The 17,325-nt window shown below is 32.1% G+C and overlaps 1 protein-coding gene across 1 annotated transcript; it reads left to right on the forward strand.

Annotated features, from left to right (window-relative positions):
- Positions 1-1,134: 1,134 nt before the first annotated feature.
- On the forward strand, positions 1,135-16,822 carry LOC111636027. The gene is made up of 5 exons (XM_023381178.1): positions 1,135-3,396; positions 8,168-9,316; positions 9,393-9,475; positions 10,221-10,351; positions 14,485-16,822. The coding sequence occupies exons 1-5, from the start codon at positions 1,218-1,220 to the stop codon at positions 16,670-16,672; spliced, it is 5,730 nt and encodes a 1,909-aa protein (XP_023236946.1). The 5' UTR covers positions 1,135-1,217; the 3' UTR covers positions 16,673-16,822.
- The last annotated feature ends 503 nt before the right edge of the window (positions 16,823-17,325 follow it).

Raw genomic sequence — 17,325 nt, forward strand, 5'->3', positions numbered from 1 at the left:
TTCTTCCTGGTAAACATTCATTCATAAACGATTCGATTTTGAATGATGAAGAACAACGTAGTCGTTTTATAACTGGCGTGTTACGTCACAGCTACCAAACAAGCCAGTGACGTTTCTTCCGTTTCGACAGTCTCGTTCGATCTTGTGTCGTAACGTACGGAGTTCGACGTAATTCGACACTGGTGTATCCAATGATGACGCAATTTATGTTATTGATACAAATGTTTTCGTTGTGTAGCAACATTTACGTCTCGTCTGTGATGACGCACAATACATTCCAAAAAACAGTTATACGAAATAAAGGCAATCATTACTTATTCAAGGATCAACGGTAATATTCAAGGATCACATTCGTCAAATAGATAATATCTTGTTTTAAATTAAGTATTTGCCGCAATCTGTTTCATTTATTTTAAGCTTTTTACTCGAAGATTAAATTTATTTCCATTTTCTAAATATTTATAAATTATTTTCCAGAGTTTCTCATTTATCTTATACTTTTATTAGCTTAATGAAATGCTTTAAATATGACAAACGGTTAAAGTTTCATTCACACAGGAAATACTTTCTGTTTTTTTTTTTATTTGATAAGTAAAGAAGACAGCAAAAAATAATCAAAAGTATTTTGATTTTCTGTAAATTTTTAAAGAAAAAAGTCAATAACACAAGAAATATTTTATATTTCGTCATAATATAATTGAAATTTCACGAATTGAAAAAACAATTAACGAATATGAAACGAATACATTTTATATTTACTTGACATTCAGTAATAAATTTCTTATTACAATAATTTAAGTGGAGTCAGACAAAAACATTATTATGTGTCACAAAACACACCATTCAGATACGTCTTAGAGAAAGAAAATAAATAATATTTTATTTACAATATCAATTTGTTTACACTATCAATTCTCGCGTAATAAATTTGCAAAACAAACTATTTATTTGTAAAATATTCACTTAAAATTAATCTTATTTTGTTCCTTTCGCAGCAACGGAAATAAACCAGGAAATTAAAAACTGTCTACGTCATATTTGTGTAAAAAATGACGATTAAATGTCACTGACATCATAATTTATCGTGTTATCGGCGTAGCAACAGTTAGGATATCGACTGTTAGGAGTTCAGAATTGTGTTTTATTCTTAATTCATTTCCTAGGATAATACTTCTGAGATTCGTTTGTCGATATAATTACAAGACTCTTTGGACGAGATGAGGTGGGTTATCTTTTTGCAATTCCTATTTCTAGTGGTTAATTCCTGTCAAGAGTTTTGGCAACATTGGGGAAATGTTTCTTGCCTGTCATCATCGGCAGACAGCTGCTACGAATCAAAAAACTTTTCCTTCGTTGAAATATTAAATCAATCCTTATCCATCAAGTGCGGCGAGGAAACGATTGACTCTCGTTTGATGCGATGTTTGGACGTTAGAAATGTACAAGAGATAACATTTACTAATTGTTATATGTCGGGGATTGACTTTGGAATATTCACTTTCGGATATGAAATCGGACACGTCAAGGTATTGAACCCATCCTCGTATAAAAGAAACTTCGAGAGCGCCTCGTTTAGTAACATGTCTTTTCTGCGATCTGTCGAAATACGAGGCGTGAATACGTCGAAACTGTTAAATTTAACATTTCACAATGTTCCATCGCTTACTTCATTGAGAATTATACAATATAACTTCACTTTATTTCCAAACAAACCTTTTCGAGAGTTAATTAATCTTTCCGAATTAGTCATCAAGTTTGGTAGGTTAATTGTTTTACCCGAAGATCTATTTTATAATCTTTGCAATTTGAAAAAACTACACTTAAGTTTAAATATCATTGAATCCATTTCTCCACTTGTCTTTAGAAATCTCACCCGATTGGAATATTTGGATTTAGAATGGAATCAGATAAAGGCTTTACCCAGTGACATGTTAAAAGGTCTTTCTACCTTAAAGATATTTTCTGTTAGTGGGAACCACGAATTATCAGAAATTCCGTCCGGATTCTTTAAGAAAATGCACAACTTGACACATTTTTCTGCATGGAGTTGTTCTATTTCTTCACTCGAAGAAGATGTATTTTCTGACTTATTTAACTTGAAAATCGTCTATTTAAACTTCAACAAAATTCAACACCTCTCTCCAAATCTTTTGAGAAATAACAAATTGCTAACACAATTTTCCTGTTCGTATAATAAAATATCGACACTTCCAACAGGAATTTTTAATGGACTTTCTGAACTGCGAGAGTTAGACTTGCGGGGAAATCAGTTAGAAAATCTTCCCGAAGACGTTTTTCAGAATTTGTCGTCATTGCAAAGCCTCGATTTATCAAAAAATCTCCTAACGTTTTTACACGAAAACATCTTCTTCTCATTGAGTAATTTAACGATTCTCGATCTATCTTACAACAATTTAACTGAAATTACTGGTAAAATTCTTTTTGGCAGCAGCAAGCATCTGCGTACTCTCCGTCTAAAGAATGCGGGTTTGACACGATGGCCGGTGATAAATTGGACAGAATACAACTTAACTGAAGTCGATTTCTCAAATAATCATTTTGAAATCGTCAAGTTGTCAATTTACACTCCAAATCGCATGCAAATTGATCTGTCTAATTGTAAAATCAGAACAATTTACATGGATGAGTGGAAATATGGATATCAAATGACGACTTATGATTTAAGGAGTAATGAAATTACTTGTAACTTCGAACTGCAGCAGTTTGTTTCTGCGATTAAATCAAATAGAGAAGTAGCAAGTAAAATGTTTCCAAATATAGAAAAGACGAAATGTTACGGAGAAGAAAGAAACTTGCTTGATAATACATCGTTCGTAGTCATAGAAAATTATTGTCCGATGAATTGTGAATGTTTCGACGAAAATAATTACGTGGTAGTGAATTGTTCCGGAAAGGGAATCGAGAGAATTCCCGAAGTTCTTGTCCCGAATGCGACGATTGTCGATTTGAGTAATAATTACATAAATTATTTGTCAAATGTCGATTGTGTGACGTGGAAGAACGTCACTCATTTACGTTTGAGTAATAATTCAATAAGTAATATTTCTGATTATGTTTTTTTGCCAAACCTGAAATGGCTGTGGTTGGACGGAAACCGGTTAACCCAATTACCTTCCGTTTTAATGAACCTGATCGACGTTTCTCCGGAATTTAACATTTACTTATCACGAAACAATTTTAATTGCGATTGTAATTCGCAATTTAATCGAGACTGGTTGCTTCGAAACAAACAGAAGATTGCGGATTTCTTTAATATTAACTGCAGAAGAAATTCGTCTTTTCTGTCTTTCATCGATATTGTTTCTAATGACGGATGCACAGAAATTTCAGAAATAAATTTGGCATTTTCAGTAAGTGATTCTTCTTCGAACGAATATTGATTGAATGAAGTAAGTTCTGTTTCAGGATGGAAAATCGCAGTCTCTGTTTTTACTTCGCTAATGTTAATACAGTATATGAGATTATTGTTGTTTCCATTGTTTATTGTCTCAGAAAAATAAATGTCGAGACTGTGCCAAAATCTAAGGACAAAGAAATGGTTGATTATAATGTTTACACCTGACAAACTCTGTAATTTGGATATTTAAAACCTTACGTGTTTGATCGCTTTAATGAATAATTTTTCGTAAATCGTTATTATTTTGTATTTATTTCTATTAATAATTAATTTTGTATACGTTTTTATGCATTTTGAATACGAATGATGCTACAAAATGCATCATTATCGCATAATAAAGCAGTAAATTAAGCATAAATCAATATTGTACATCTATAATTTAGCAATATTTTCTGTACAGAAAGTTCCGAACGGAAGTAACATTTCACCATTCAGAAAAATTATTAAATTTGCAATTTTTACAAAAGATCGTTGATGGATCTGTGGTTTTCTGTAGCATTAAATTTACTTCAATAAGATAATTTTCATTGCTTAAATTCTAATGTTTTCTATTTTATTTAATAACCACATCTCCGAAGAAGAGGATAGAATGGGCAAAAAATATTCCTCGTATGAAAGTCTTTTGTATTTTAACAGGACTTCGTTATCCCGTAAAATATTCCCAGCACAAAAATGTTAAAATCTGCGACCGGGTTATTTTTCTGATCGCCATATTTTTCTCTGTTTTACTGAATTAATTCTACCAATAAATTCTAATAATCTTATTGTTTGCTGTTGTTATTTTTGCCCGAGCAACGTCTGGCTCATCAGCTAGTACTAAATATAAGTAACTGACGTTAACGTCGGCGACGATCGTCACCGTTGTTGCGATTGGTGAAATAATAGACTCTGTTTGATTGGTAAAATTTCGACTGTTGCTACAAAGACGTGCCAACTCGTTGGTCTAATTATAATAACTTTTTCAAATTATAACTGTTTTCTTCTTACATAATTTTCACTGTATATATTTACTATTTTTATTCTACACTTTGTGTTTTCTTTGTTTTCGTATCTCTATCCACGTATATAACGTTTGATTCCTTAATTACAGGCATTCTTGCTGTCTTTTTTACATATCAAAAGGGGTCATTTTTATTTTCTTTTAAGTTCGAGAAAAAATGAGAATAATACGCAAGAAATATTTTATATTTTGTCATAACACGATTGAAGTAAGAAAACTTCCATTCGAACAGGTATCTTGAGGGTAAAGGTGTGCTTTCACCGAACCTACTTCAGACATATTTCTAGTCGTACTTAATCCGGCAAACCAACTCGAAAAGACGGGAGTTTAAGCAGGAAACTTTTTTGAAAGGTGCGATGAGAATCGGAAGTCACGTAACTACAATTCATATAATTTCTTTCCCGAAAGGATTTAAATAGATGACCGGCACAACTTTATTGTTAAATGAAAAGACTGATGTACGAAACCGATCCATATATTATACATAAAAAAGATACTAGAATTATGATTAAAACTCGCACCCCGGAATTGTTACCGTGTCAAAATAAATAATTCTTTTTAATGTACTATCAATAAATGATTTTCATTGTACTAGTCTACTTTCAGACACAATTTTTGTACATTTTTCTTTTAAATTTGTTTTATGGCTTGGGTTAGATTCTCCTTATCATTCTTTTTCAAATGGAGACAGGTCTGCTTGTTTCCGGGACAATCCTAAAGCATTGTATTTTAAGATGTAATCCATCTTTTGGCATTTTTGCCCGTGTGACTTTAAACTTTAGTTTGTTTAATTTGCATCGTCATCTTGCAAACGATCTTCCGTTGATGTCATGAGGAAATACTCGAAGATTTCGCCACTTCTGTCCCGTTAAATAATCACAATTTTCCAAGTCCGTTACAGTCGAATAAACTTGGAAACAACAATACCTGAGATAAAATTCTCATAATTGGACTAAACTATAAGCGTTATTACTTACAATTAGACGATATTTATCAATTTATTTCATATTGTTTTAAACTTTTTGAAAATCATACATTTAATTAGGAAACTATTTGACACTTTAGTTAGAAATTCATATTTTCACATAAAGAGAAAGGAAAAAGACCAGGCTAAATATCTCCTCTTTCAGTTTAATCGTAATATTGTATTTTGCCCAGTTCTTGTAATTTACGGGTTGGCGGATTGGGAGATGGATTCCAATTATCCTAAACTTTTTGAAGTGCTTATATCGGAAGCTCGGGGGGATTCGTCATAGGAAGTTTTAATAAAACTTGTGAAAACTCTTTCTGATTGAACGTGTTTCGTTCAGCTCTTTGTCGTCTACGAACGTACCCCGCGTTAAGCAAAGTCTTACTGTACTAGAAAGCAATTTCCCTAACCTGTCAACAAGAAACAACTTTTTTTGTTGCTTTCTCTAATGTTTTCTTACCAAAACATGTCTTCCGCTTCCGCGTTACATAGGTTCGAATTCCAATAAAATTTAGCATACGATTTGTACTGCTTTCGCTTTATTTTCACTAATATTTCTGTTGCCTCGGCGTTCATTCGCTGCCCTTTCTTTTGATTATGTCCCGCTCTTTCTTTCCGTCTTCTTGCACTTATCAGTGCATAATAAAGTTCAACGTTATACACGAAATCTATAGTGTTGGAGATTGCCGACGTTTCCTGTAGTAAACAATGGCCCATTGGAAAAACGGAACTTACACTACAAAAAGGAATTCCACGCGCTGAAGAGCAGATTGTAAGTTCCGGCGGTTGTTAAGAAAGGAGTGGATGAATACGATTGTATTAATTTAGCACTTTTATATTCGGAGTAAATATAAACTGTTTTTCATTCTTCCTCGTAAACATTCATTCATAATCCTTTAGATTTCGAACAATGAAGAACAAAATTGTCGTTTCATAATTGGCGTGTTACGTCACAGCTACCGAACGAATTCGTTGCGAGTAACGTACAGAACCTTTCGCTTTCATTAATTAATTAGTCTACTGTCGTAACGTACGGAGAACGACGTAATTTGACACGTATTATGACGTAATATCTGTTATTGATTCAAATGTTCTCTGTGTCTAACAACATTTACGTGTCGTCTGTGACGTCGTGCAATACACATTCCAAAAACACTTCTACGTATTAGACAATCACAAGTTATCGAAAGATTAGTGTAAGATGAAGAATCAATAATTCCAAAAACTATTTTATATTTCATCATAAAATGATTTAAATTTCATCCAATGAACGAATATTTGAACGAATATAAAAGGAATACATTTTATATTTATTTTGTACTCATTTATCAAATTTTTATTATAATAATTTAACTGAATTAAGATAATAACATTGTTTTGTGTCACAAAACACAATTGATTAACACTACTCACATACGTCTTAGAAAAATAAGAGAAAGAGTATTATATTCACGATGTCAATTTGTTTAAACGATTAATTCTCGTGTAATAAATGTAAAAAAGACAACAAATTTTTTATCCGTAAAATATTCATTTAAAGTTAAGCTTATTTTGTCCTTATTACTACAACGGACATAAACGAGGAAATAAATAACTGTATACGTCATATTTATATTGCAAATTAAGATGCAATATCACTGACGTCATAATTCGTAGTGCTGTCAACATAGCAACAGTACTGATAGCGAATATTAATAATAAGGATTGTTTAATTGTTAATTGATTTCTGAAAATCATAGTGCTGAGATTCGTCTGTCGATGTAATTAGGAGACTCATTAAACGAGATGAGGTGTGTTATCTTTTTTCCGTTTCTATTTCTAGTAGCAAATTCCTGTCAAGAGTTTTGGCGGCATTGGGAAAAAGCTTCTTGTATGTCTTGGGCAAACAGCTGCTACCAATCAAACAAATTTTCCGCTGTTATAATGTTTAACCGGTCCTTGTATACCGAGTGCGGCCAGGAAACGATTGACTCTCGTTTGATGCGATGTTTGGACGTTAGAAATATACAAGAAATAAAGGTAAGAGATTGTTTTCTGTCGGGGATTGACTTTGAAATGTTCACTTACGGGTATGGAATCAAACGCGTCCGGATATGGTACCCACCATTCGTGTCTAAACGAAAGTTCGAGAGCGCCTCGTTTAATAACATGTCCTCTCTGCAATCTGTCGAAATACGACACGTGAAGACGTCGGGATTTCTAAATTTAACATTTCGCAATGTTCCATTGCTGACTTCATTGAGTATTCTATTGTCTAACTTCACTTCATTTCCGAACAGACCTTTTCGAGAGTTAATTAATCTTTACGATTTAGACATCTCGTATGGAGAGTTAAAAGATTTACCCGAAGGTCTATTTTATAATCTTCATAATATGACCATTCTGGACTTAAGTGAGAATAAAATTGAATCGATTCATCCACTTGTCTTTAGAAATCTGACCAAACTCGAATTTTTGGATTAAGGATTTAATCAAATAAAGTATTTAACCAGTGACACGCTGAAAGGTCTTTCTAATTTAAGCTTTTTATTTATTAATGCAAATAGAATAACAGAAATTCCATCCGGATTCTTTAAAAAATTATACACTTTGACTGTATCTTTTGCTTATAATTGCTCTATTTCGTCACTCGAAGAAGATGTATTTTCTGACTTAATTAATTTGAAAACCGTCTATTTAAATCTCAACCAAATTGAATATCTCCCGCCGAAGCTGCTAAGAAATAAAAAACTACTGACGAATTTTTCCTGTGCGAACAATAAAATATCGACACTTCCAGCAAGAATTTTTCACGGACTTTCTGAACTGCGAGAGTTAAACTTGCGGGGAAATCGGTTAGAAAATCTTCCCGAAGACGTTTTTCAGAATTTGTCGTCATTGCAAAGCCTCGATTTATCAAAAAATCTCCTAACGTTTTTACACGAAAACATCTTCCTCCCATTGATTAATTTAACGCTTCTCGATCTATCTAACAACAATTTAACTAAACTTACTGGTGAGCATCCTTTTGGCAGCAGCAAGCACCTGCGTACTCTCCGTTTAAACAATGCGGGTTTGACACAATGGCCGGTGTTAGATTGGACAGAATACTACTTGACTGCAGTCGATTTCTCAAATAATCGTTTTGAAACCGCCAAAATGCTAATTTACACACCAAATCGTCTAAAAATTCAAATGACTAGCTTTAAGATCAAAACAATTTACATTGATGAGTGGAAATATGAATTTCAAATGCCGACTTATGATTTAAGTAATAATGAAATTACTTGTGATCACAAACTGCAGCAATTCGTTTCTGCTTTTAAGTCAAATAGAGAAGTAGCAAATACAATGTTTCCGAGTATAGAGAACACAAAATGTTACGGAGAAGAAAGAAACTTGCTTGATTATACAGCTTTCGTAGTCATAGGAAATTATTGTCCGATGAATTGTGAATGTTTCGACGAAGACAATCACGTGTTGGTGAATTGTTCCGGAAAAAGAATCGTCAGAATTCCCGAAGTTCTCGTTCCGAATGCGACGATTGTCAATTTGAGTAATAATTACATAAAAGATTTGTCAAATATCGATTTTTTTACATGGAATAAAGTCACCCATCTACGTCTGAGTAATAATTCAATAAGTAATATTCAGGATTACGTTTTTTTGCCAAACCTCAAATCCCCGTGGTTGGACGGAAACCAATTAACCGAATTACTTGTCGGTTTAATGAATCTGATCGACATTTCTCCGGAATTTAAACTTTACTTATCTAGAAACGATTTGACTTGTCACTGCCATTCGCAATTTACTAAGGTCTGGTTGCTTAGAAACAGACAGAAGATTGCAGATTTCCCCAATATTTACTGCAGAAGAAATTCGTCTTTTCTGTCTTTCATCGATATTGTTTCCAATGATGAATGTGGAGAAATTTCAAAAGATAAATTTGGTATCTTTAGTAAATGATTTTTCTGTTTTTGGATGAAAAATTGCAGTCGCTGTTCTTACTTCGCTATTATTAATAGGTGTGATTATTGCTGTTTCCATCGTTTATTATCGCAGAAGACGAAGTGACAAGAAAGAGCCAAATACTCATCAAGAGGAAATGGTTTGTTACAATGTTCACACTTGAATTCTGTAATTACGACAATTTAAATGTAACTACTTTCATTAATTTACTAGTTTTTTGAAACGTACTAAAGACAACGAATACAGAAGGATCGGTCGTAATGAATAATCTGTTTACTTATTGAAATGCCAACTATAAAAGTAATTACCGATTAAAACTAAAGTATAAATTTCACTTTTCAAATAATCGCATTTACTATAAACATTTCTTCATCTTTTAAAATATTTTCCATTCACTTTTAAAGTGTATTTTTCGGATTTTCTTTATTAAAATTCGAAAACTTAACTTTATAATTTCGTTCTTATATTCAGTTCTTTTCGGATGCACACAGCCTCGTTTAATTTAAGTTTTTTGTTCGAAAAATGAATTTATTCTTACTTAAATGCATGTAGTTTGCGATTTTCTGGTATAACTCTTAGAATTTGTAAATGTTTTATTGTCTTCTTCATTCTCCCCATTTAGTTTAATTTGAAATACGATAAACGGATGAAATATCACCTTAAAGCACTATTGTTGTACTGTACTTAGCTTACGTCAGCGTCATTACCTTTCGTCGTCATGTTGGATTTGGATGTTTTGTTGTTGGCTTAATTGAATATTATAAATTCACCGAAAAGCGTGAATGTTAAGATAAATCTATACAGTTTATAATATAATGATTAAAACTAACAGTTAAAAATAATTATATACTTATTCTCTGTGGAAATTTGCAAAATATTCTAAGCCATCACCTCGAGAACAGCAAATAGAAGGAAAAACTCTACTTCTGATGGCCAGCACAAAATTATCATCACATTTGCTACTTTGCCACCTCAATCGTACATTCGCAGTTCCATTCATTTTCGAGGTACCTAAGTGAGCTGCATTGCACTCTTTCATTACCCAACTTTTCCCTAAATATTACAAATGATGACAGTTTCATTCATACAAGAAATCATTTTTGTGCCTTTCATAGTACGTTTCTGCAACCATTCTTTACGTAATTTTTACGTATTCTTTATATTTCTTTATCGAATAATCTGTAAGTTTAAACTTCCGTTTTTTTGTGAAAATTAAATTCAAATTTTCACGAATTAAAAAATTTGAAGTTTTTTTAAATAAACTTTTTGTATTTTTCGTTAGATACGAAATTAATTCTATTATATGACTTTCAAAAACAGGTTTACCATCAGTTGTGAATTCGCCTTTGAAATTTCACCCGCAATGATATTGCTTCCATTTATCAATTAAATGCAGAATTGTTTTGATACACAATCAAAATAAACCTAAAGTTGCTGAGATAATTTATTTAACTAAAGTTTAGCGTTAAATAAATTATTTCAACAACATAAGGTATGTTTTATGGCGTATAAATTATTTGCTGAATGAGTTTTTTTAATACATTATAAGTAGTAAGTAGTCTGATACTAAATTTGCTACTTAAAAAATTTCTTGTGAAGCTCAATTACTTTTAATTTTACTCATTTAAGCATACTAGATACATTTCATAAAGCGGGGATTTTCTTTGTCCACGAATTCACAAAAAATATTACTTCCACCTTGTTTCTAAAATAATAATAATACAAAATCACCCTGAAAAGCTTTCCGTTTACACAGATTTCCGCTTTATACGAGTTTCGTTTTACTTCATTAACATTTCTGTTGCCCTTTTTATCGTTTTTCATCTTTTTTCCGGGTGAAGCCGTGCTGTTTCTTTTCGTCATCTTGCATTAAATGGTGACAATAAAGTAGAAATTTCTACACGAAATCTATAGTGTTGGAGACTGTCTACGTTTCGTGTAGTTAATAATGATCTACTGGGGGAACGAGACTTACACTAGAAAAGGGAATTCGCAAGATTCAGACTGATAAAGGCGATTCTCCGCGCTGGACATCAGGTTCTAACTTGTAAGTTTCACTGCTCGTTAAGCGAGGACCGGTTTTGCGAGTAACACGTTTGTATTAATTTGGCACTTTAAAAAAGAATTGGCATATTGGATCTTTTTATATTATTAACTGGTTTATGTTCTTTCTCGTAAATATTCATTTCTAAACTCTCCGATCTTAAGTTTGAAATTTATTAAACACCCACACATACACAGAAACATATATACTTACCTATACAAAAACTAACATCCATACAAAAAGAAAATACCACAATCTTTTGCATTTTTGTCTGATCGCTGCAATTCCCCTGTTATTCAGCAGTCAACAAAGTAAAGGTAAAGTATAGGAAAGATATAAATAACAAACATATATATAATTTCTGTCTTTGATATAATATAGGCAATTAATATATTCTTTTGGCATTCTTTTTTAATGTAATAAGAAAAGGATGTGTCAGCTACAAACGTTTTTTGAGTTACAGTTTGAAAAAAATTGTAGACTTATAGATTCTTACTTTTGTCCGTCTGTCCGTATGACTGTCTTTCCTCAATCTCAAGACGTGAGTTAGGGATCTTCTGATACAATAAGCTTCCTTTAGACTCTAAAGAAAGCTTATTGTTCTTTTTACCGTATAAGTAAAACATTTGTTAGATTTTTACAGGATGTTGCCTGAAATAGAACAATTGTGTCGAAAGAAATATTTCCTACGCTAAACATTATATTAACTTGTATTGTTTACGTGTGTTTATTAGAGAATTTTGTGTTGATAATGAAATAATTTTTTATGTAATCCTTTATCTTACGTTGAAGGTGAGTGAAACATCCAAGGGATGGCCTTAAACAGTTTTAAGTACTTTTCATCAAGGTTCGTAAGAGATAATATTTTGTAACTACATTCAATTGTTTACATGGATACATTTTTATCTGTATGTAAATACAATGTTAATAATGTTTAATGTTTTAAAAAATTAAAGCGAAATAAACTGTAATTTTGTTAATTACAGTTGATTCTCCTATAACACTCTCGATAATTCCTTTTTATATGAATTCCATGTTGTACGAGTCACTGAGATTTTACAAATACGCGAGCCGTTCACATCCCGGCACACATATTTGTAAAATTTAAGTGACTCGTACAACATGGAATTCATATAAAACGGAATTATCAACAGTGTTATAGGGAGGGTCAACTGTAACGTCATTTAAGAGAATGAAATTCTATAAATGAAAGTAAATATCTTTCTGCTGCGTATCAATTGTAAAAACTTTTATTTAGTAATAGTCTTAATTATTTTTAGTATTGAAAAACAAAAGAATATGTCAAACTTTTCTATTTATTACTTTATTTTTAGGGTTATTTATTAATTTCGACAGAAAATATTTTGATCTACAATGAGACTAGCTAAATAAATTGAAAACGGTGATAGGAAAGTTGTATTGTATACACAACGGATAACAAAGTTCTCTATTTTATAAAATGCTGATGTATGATGTAATATGAAAACAGTTAAAAATAATTATATACTTATTCTCTGTGGAAATTTGCAAAATATTCTAAGCCATCACCTCGAGAACAGCAAATAGAAGGAAAAACTCTACTTCTGATGGCCAGCACAAAATTATCATCACATTTGCTACTTTGCCACCTCAATCGTACATTCGCAGTTCCATTCATTTTCGAGGTACCTAAGTGAGCTGCATTGCACTCTTTCATTACCCAACTTTTCCCTAAATATTACAAATGATGACAGTTTCATTCATACAAGAAATCATTTTTGTGCCTTTCATAGTACGTTTCTGCAACCATTCTTTACGTAATTTTTACGTATTCTTTATATTTCTTTATCGAATAATCTGTAAGTTTAAACTTCCGTTTTTTTGTGAAAATTAAATTCAAATTTTCACGAATTAAAAAATTTGAAGTTTTTTTAAATAAACTTTTTGTATTTTTCGTTAGATACGAAATTAATTCTATTATATGACTTTCAAAAACAGGTTTACCATCAGTTGTGAATTCGCCTTTGAAATTTCACCCGCAATGATATTGCTTCCATTTATCAANACCTAGGTATTTTAAGAATGCTTTGTGTTTAATTGCCTTTATCGATTCTATTATATCCGGTACGTTCTACAATCCGTATAGTAATTAACATTAGCCACTGTTAACGGTTAGTGTTGCAGACTCTGTAATAGACAATGCCTGGCAATTCCGAGACACTCTCACAGAAAACAATATTATTTGATTTTAACTTTAAAAGGAATAATATACTCGTAAAATGCTCTGAGATTCTCTAAGTGCAAATTATAATTAAAATACAAAGTACAATGAAAGAAAAAAGGAAATTAAATCGAAAAATGAGAAAGTAAAATGGAAAGAGGAAAGAAAATTACTGTAGTAATAAAAAAAAAACAAAAATGAAAGTAATGACTTTTCTAAATCAGGAAATTATAAAAAATGAATGAGTCGTGTCTTTATTATGAAAATCCCAGTTTTAGGCGCCATATTAAAATCTGAAATCGATAATTTCTAAATTCGAAAACTTTCAGAATTCAAAATGTCAACTTGACGACTAATTGTGGCATACGGAACGTGTAATCTAAGTGTATATATATAATATATGTATCAAATTTACACAGTAATAAATTAGACTTAATAAATATTTGTGACAATAATTATTTAGTAATAATATGAAATGCTTGTTACTATATGAGCGAGACGAAAAACGAAGAAATTAATTAAAAATTATGTCATAATCATCTTCAATGAGAGCAATGAATAATGAATCATTCTAATTATTCTCGTAATTCATCCGCTTTATTTGTCAGTCGACAAGTAACGGTTGAAACAATAAATGCTGGTGTATCACATTAAGACTTGTCTCACTTAAAATAGAAGAAACGACAAGACTGTGAGCAGAAAAGATGAGGTTGGTAATCCTTTTTCCATTCCTATTCACGCTAGTAAATTGCTGCCAAGATTTCTGGAACCAATGGGGAAACTTCACTTGTAAAGCGCCAATATACAAATGTAAAATAGGAGAATTCCACATTATAGACGGTACAGAAATTATACGTCATTGGATTCTAAGAATAAATAATTCTTGCATATCGACCGCCGATAGGTGTTATATATCAAATAGACATTCCTCTGTGGAAATCTTCAATAACTCGTTATCTGTCACTTGCAGTGACAAACAAACCATCGACATTCGTTTGATGCATTGTTTAAACGCCAAATACGTTAAACACTTAGCTTTTATCGATTGTTACTTGGCGAGATTTGCCGTCGAAAGATTCGCTTCGACTTATGCCATCGAGAAAATATTCATAAAATACAAGACTGAGACGTTGAGTTTCGATAGTGCATCATTTATAAATATGTCGTCTCTGAAATATTTAGAAATTGAAGGAGTAAGAACTTTCGACGTATTTAATTTGAGTTTTCCCAGTGATTCTTCTCTGATTTCTTTGAAAATCTCGAAATATAACTTTACGTCGTTTCTGCACAGACCGTTCCAACAATTGAAGAATCTTTCTGAATTACAACTGAACTTTGGTAAATTAAAGACTTTACCAGAAGAATTGTTTCATGGTCTTTATAATTTGAAAACACTCGACTTAAGTTATAATTTAATTGAATTCGTTCATCCTTCATTCTTTCAACATTTCACTTTATTGGAACAGTTGAATTTGGAAGGAAACCCAATAAAAAGTTTTCCTGAAAACTTGTTGAAAGGTCTTTCGACATTAAGGAATTTTTCTATTTCTGGACATTTCTCTGAATTGCGCTCTGCATTTTTAAAGGAACTCGACAATCTGACAGAATTTCGCGCTTCTTACTTTCCTTTACTTCAAATCGAAGAAGATTTCTTTTCCAATTGCATGAACTTAAGAAAGGTTGATTTCTATTCCAACGATGTGCTGCATCTTCCATCCAATCTGCTCAAAAATTGTAAAAATCTGGAAGTTTTTCAATACAGTCGGAATAAATTATCGACACTACCGAATGGTATTTTCGATGGACCTTATAAACTCAAAAAAATTAATTTTCACGAAAATCGTCTAGAAAACATTGCAGAAGATACGTTCCAACGTTTGTCGAATCTGGAAGAACTAGTTTTATCATCTAATCGCTTGACATTTTTACCTAAAAACATCTTTCTTCCAACGAAGAACTTACGAATTCTTTCTCTTTCTCATAACAATTTCAGTAAAATTTCCTTCGACTTCAACAATAATCTCGAAGAACTGTATTTGGGTGGAGCAGGTTTGACAGAATGGCCGAATTTAAATTGGACAAACTACAATTTGACTTATATTTATGCTCCATTCAACTATTTCGAAATTGTCAAATTGCCGATTTACACTCCGAACCGCATGAAGATCGATTTGGATTTTTGTCTCATAAAAACCATTTACATCGATGAATGGAAGTACGGATTCAACAAACCCAATTACCAATTAGGTCGAAACCCAATAACTTGTAATGGAGAACTTTTGCATTTCGTCAGCACTGTTCAATCGAATTTAGAAATTTCATTACAAATTTTTCCGGATGTAAAAGACATGAAATGTCACGGAGAAGAAAGAAAATTGCTGGATTTTACGCAATTCTTCTCCATTAAAAGCCATTGTCCACTAAACTGCGAATGTTTCTCAGAAAACGACAACCTCAAAGTCGACTGTAATGGAAAGGGAATAAAGAAATTACCCGAATTTCTGATCGAAAATGCGACAATCGTCGACTTGAGTAATAATTACATAAGTGATTTCTCGACTGTGGATTCTCGAACGTGGAACAAAGTCACCCGTCTGCACCTGAGCAACAATTCTCTTTTCCGTTTTTCGGATTATGTTCTTATGCCAAACATGAAATTTCTTTGGTTGGACGGAAACCGATTAACCGAATTGCCTTCCGGATTAATGAATCTGATCGACGTCTCTGCTGAATTCACGGTGTACTTATCGAGAAACAATTGGACTTGTGATTGCCATTCGCGATTCACTAAAGACTGGTTGCTTCGAAACAAATTGAAAATTGCAGATTTCTCCGAGGTTTTATGCACGAAAAATTCGTCTGTTTTCTCTTTTACCAGTATTGTTTTTAATAGTGAATGCATGCAAATCTCGTGTTTTGACGAAGCTGGTTGTACTTTTGGATGGAAAATCGCAGTTACTGTTCTTACTTCGCTAACCTTGTTAGGTTTAATCACAGTTGTTGTGTTTGTTTATTGTCATAAGAAAAGAAATATCGAGAAAGTGGCAGAGCCAAAGGAAGAAAAAGTGATTTATTACAATGTTGACAACTGAACTTTTGTCAATTCAAATGCATTGAGTTTGAACGCTTTAATGAATAATTTTCCACAAATTGCTGTTCTTCTGCATTCGTTTTAGAGAAATTAATTTTGTATACTTCAAATATGCTGCGCTTTGTTAGTAAATTTTAATTATGAATAATGTAGAATAATGGTTATTAATTACGTTAGATATCAGTGAATTTAATAGAAAAAATATTATCTACAGTAGAGCCTCGATTATCCGACTCCTGATTAATTGACACATCGGTTAACCGACCGTCCTAGTCGGCAAATTTCAAATGTCCGCTAGTGATGTGGCGCTAAAATATTTGGCTATGTCTTGGCTACTTTAATATTATTTTTACGTGTTTTAGCTGGCAACACTCATTCGACTATGAAGGAGGCAGTATTTAAACGAGGCTTAATTTTCTAGTATTTAACTATACAATAGCGACGATTATTATTTTAAAAAATGTTTGTTAGGTTTGACATCGATGAAAATTCAACGCGAAGTAGGTTAATATCGATATACTAATATACTAATTACATGGAATATAATAATATACTATACTAATAATGAATTTTTTCATACTTTTCGGTTATCCGACTTTTTAATTACCGACCAACCACAGTTCCCAATTGAGTTGGATAATCGAGGCTCTACTG

This window comes from Centruroides sculpturatus, unplaced genomic scaffold (assembly GCF_000671375.1).
Source record: "Centruroides sculpturatus isolate CEXI.00-Female unplaced genomic scaffold, Cexi_2.0 scaffold915, whole genome shotgun sequence".
In the NCBI taxonomy this organism is placed as follows: Eukaryota; Metazoa; Arthropoda; class Arachnida; order Scorpiones; family Buthidae; genus Centruroides; species Centruroides sculpturatus.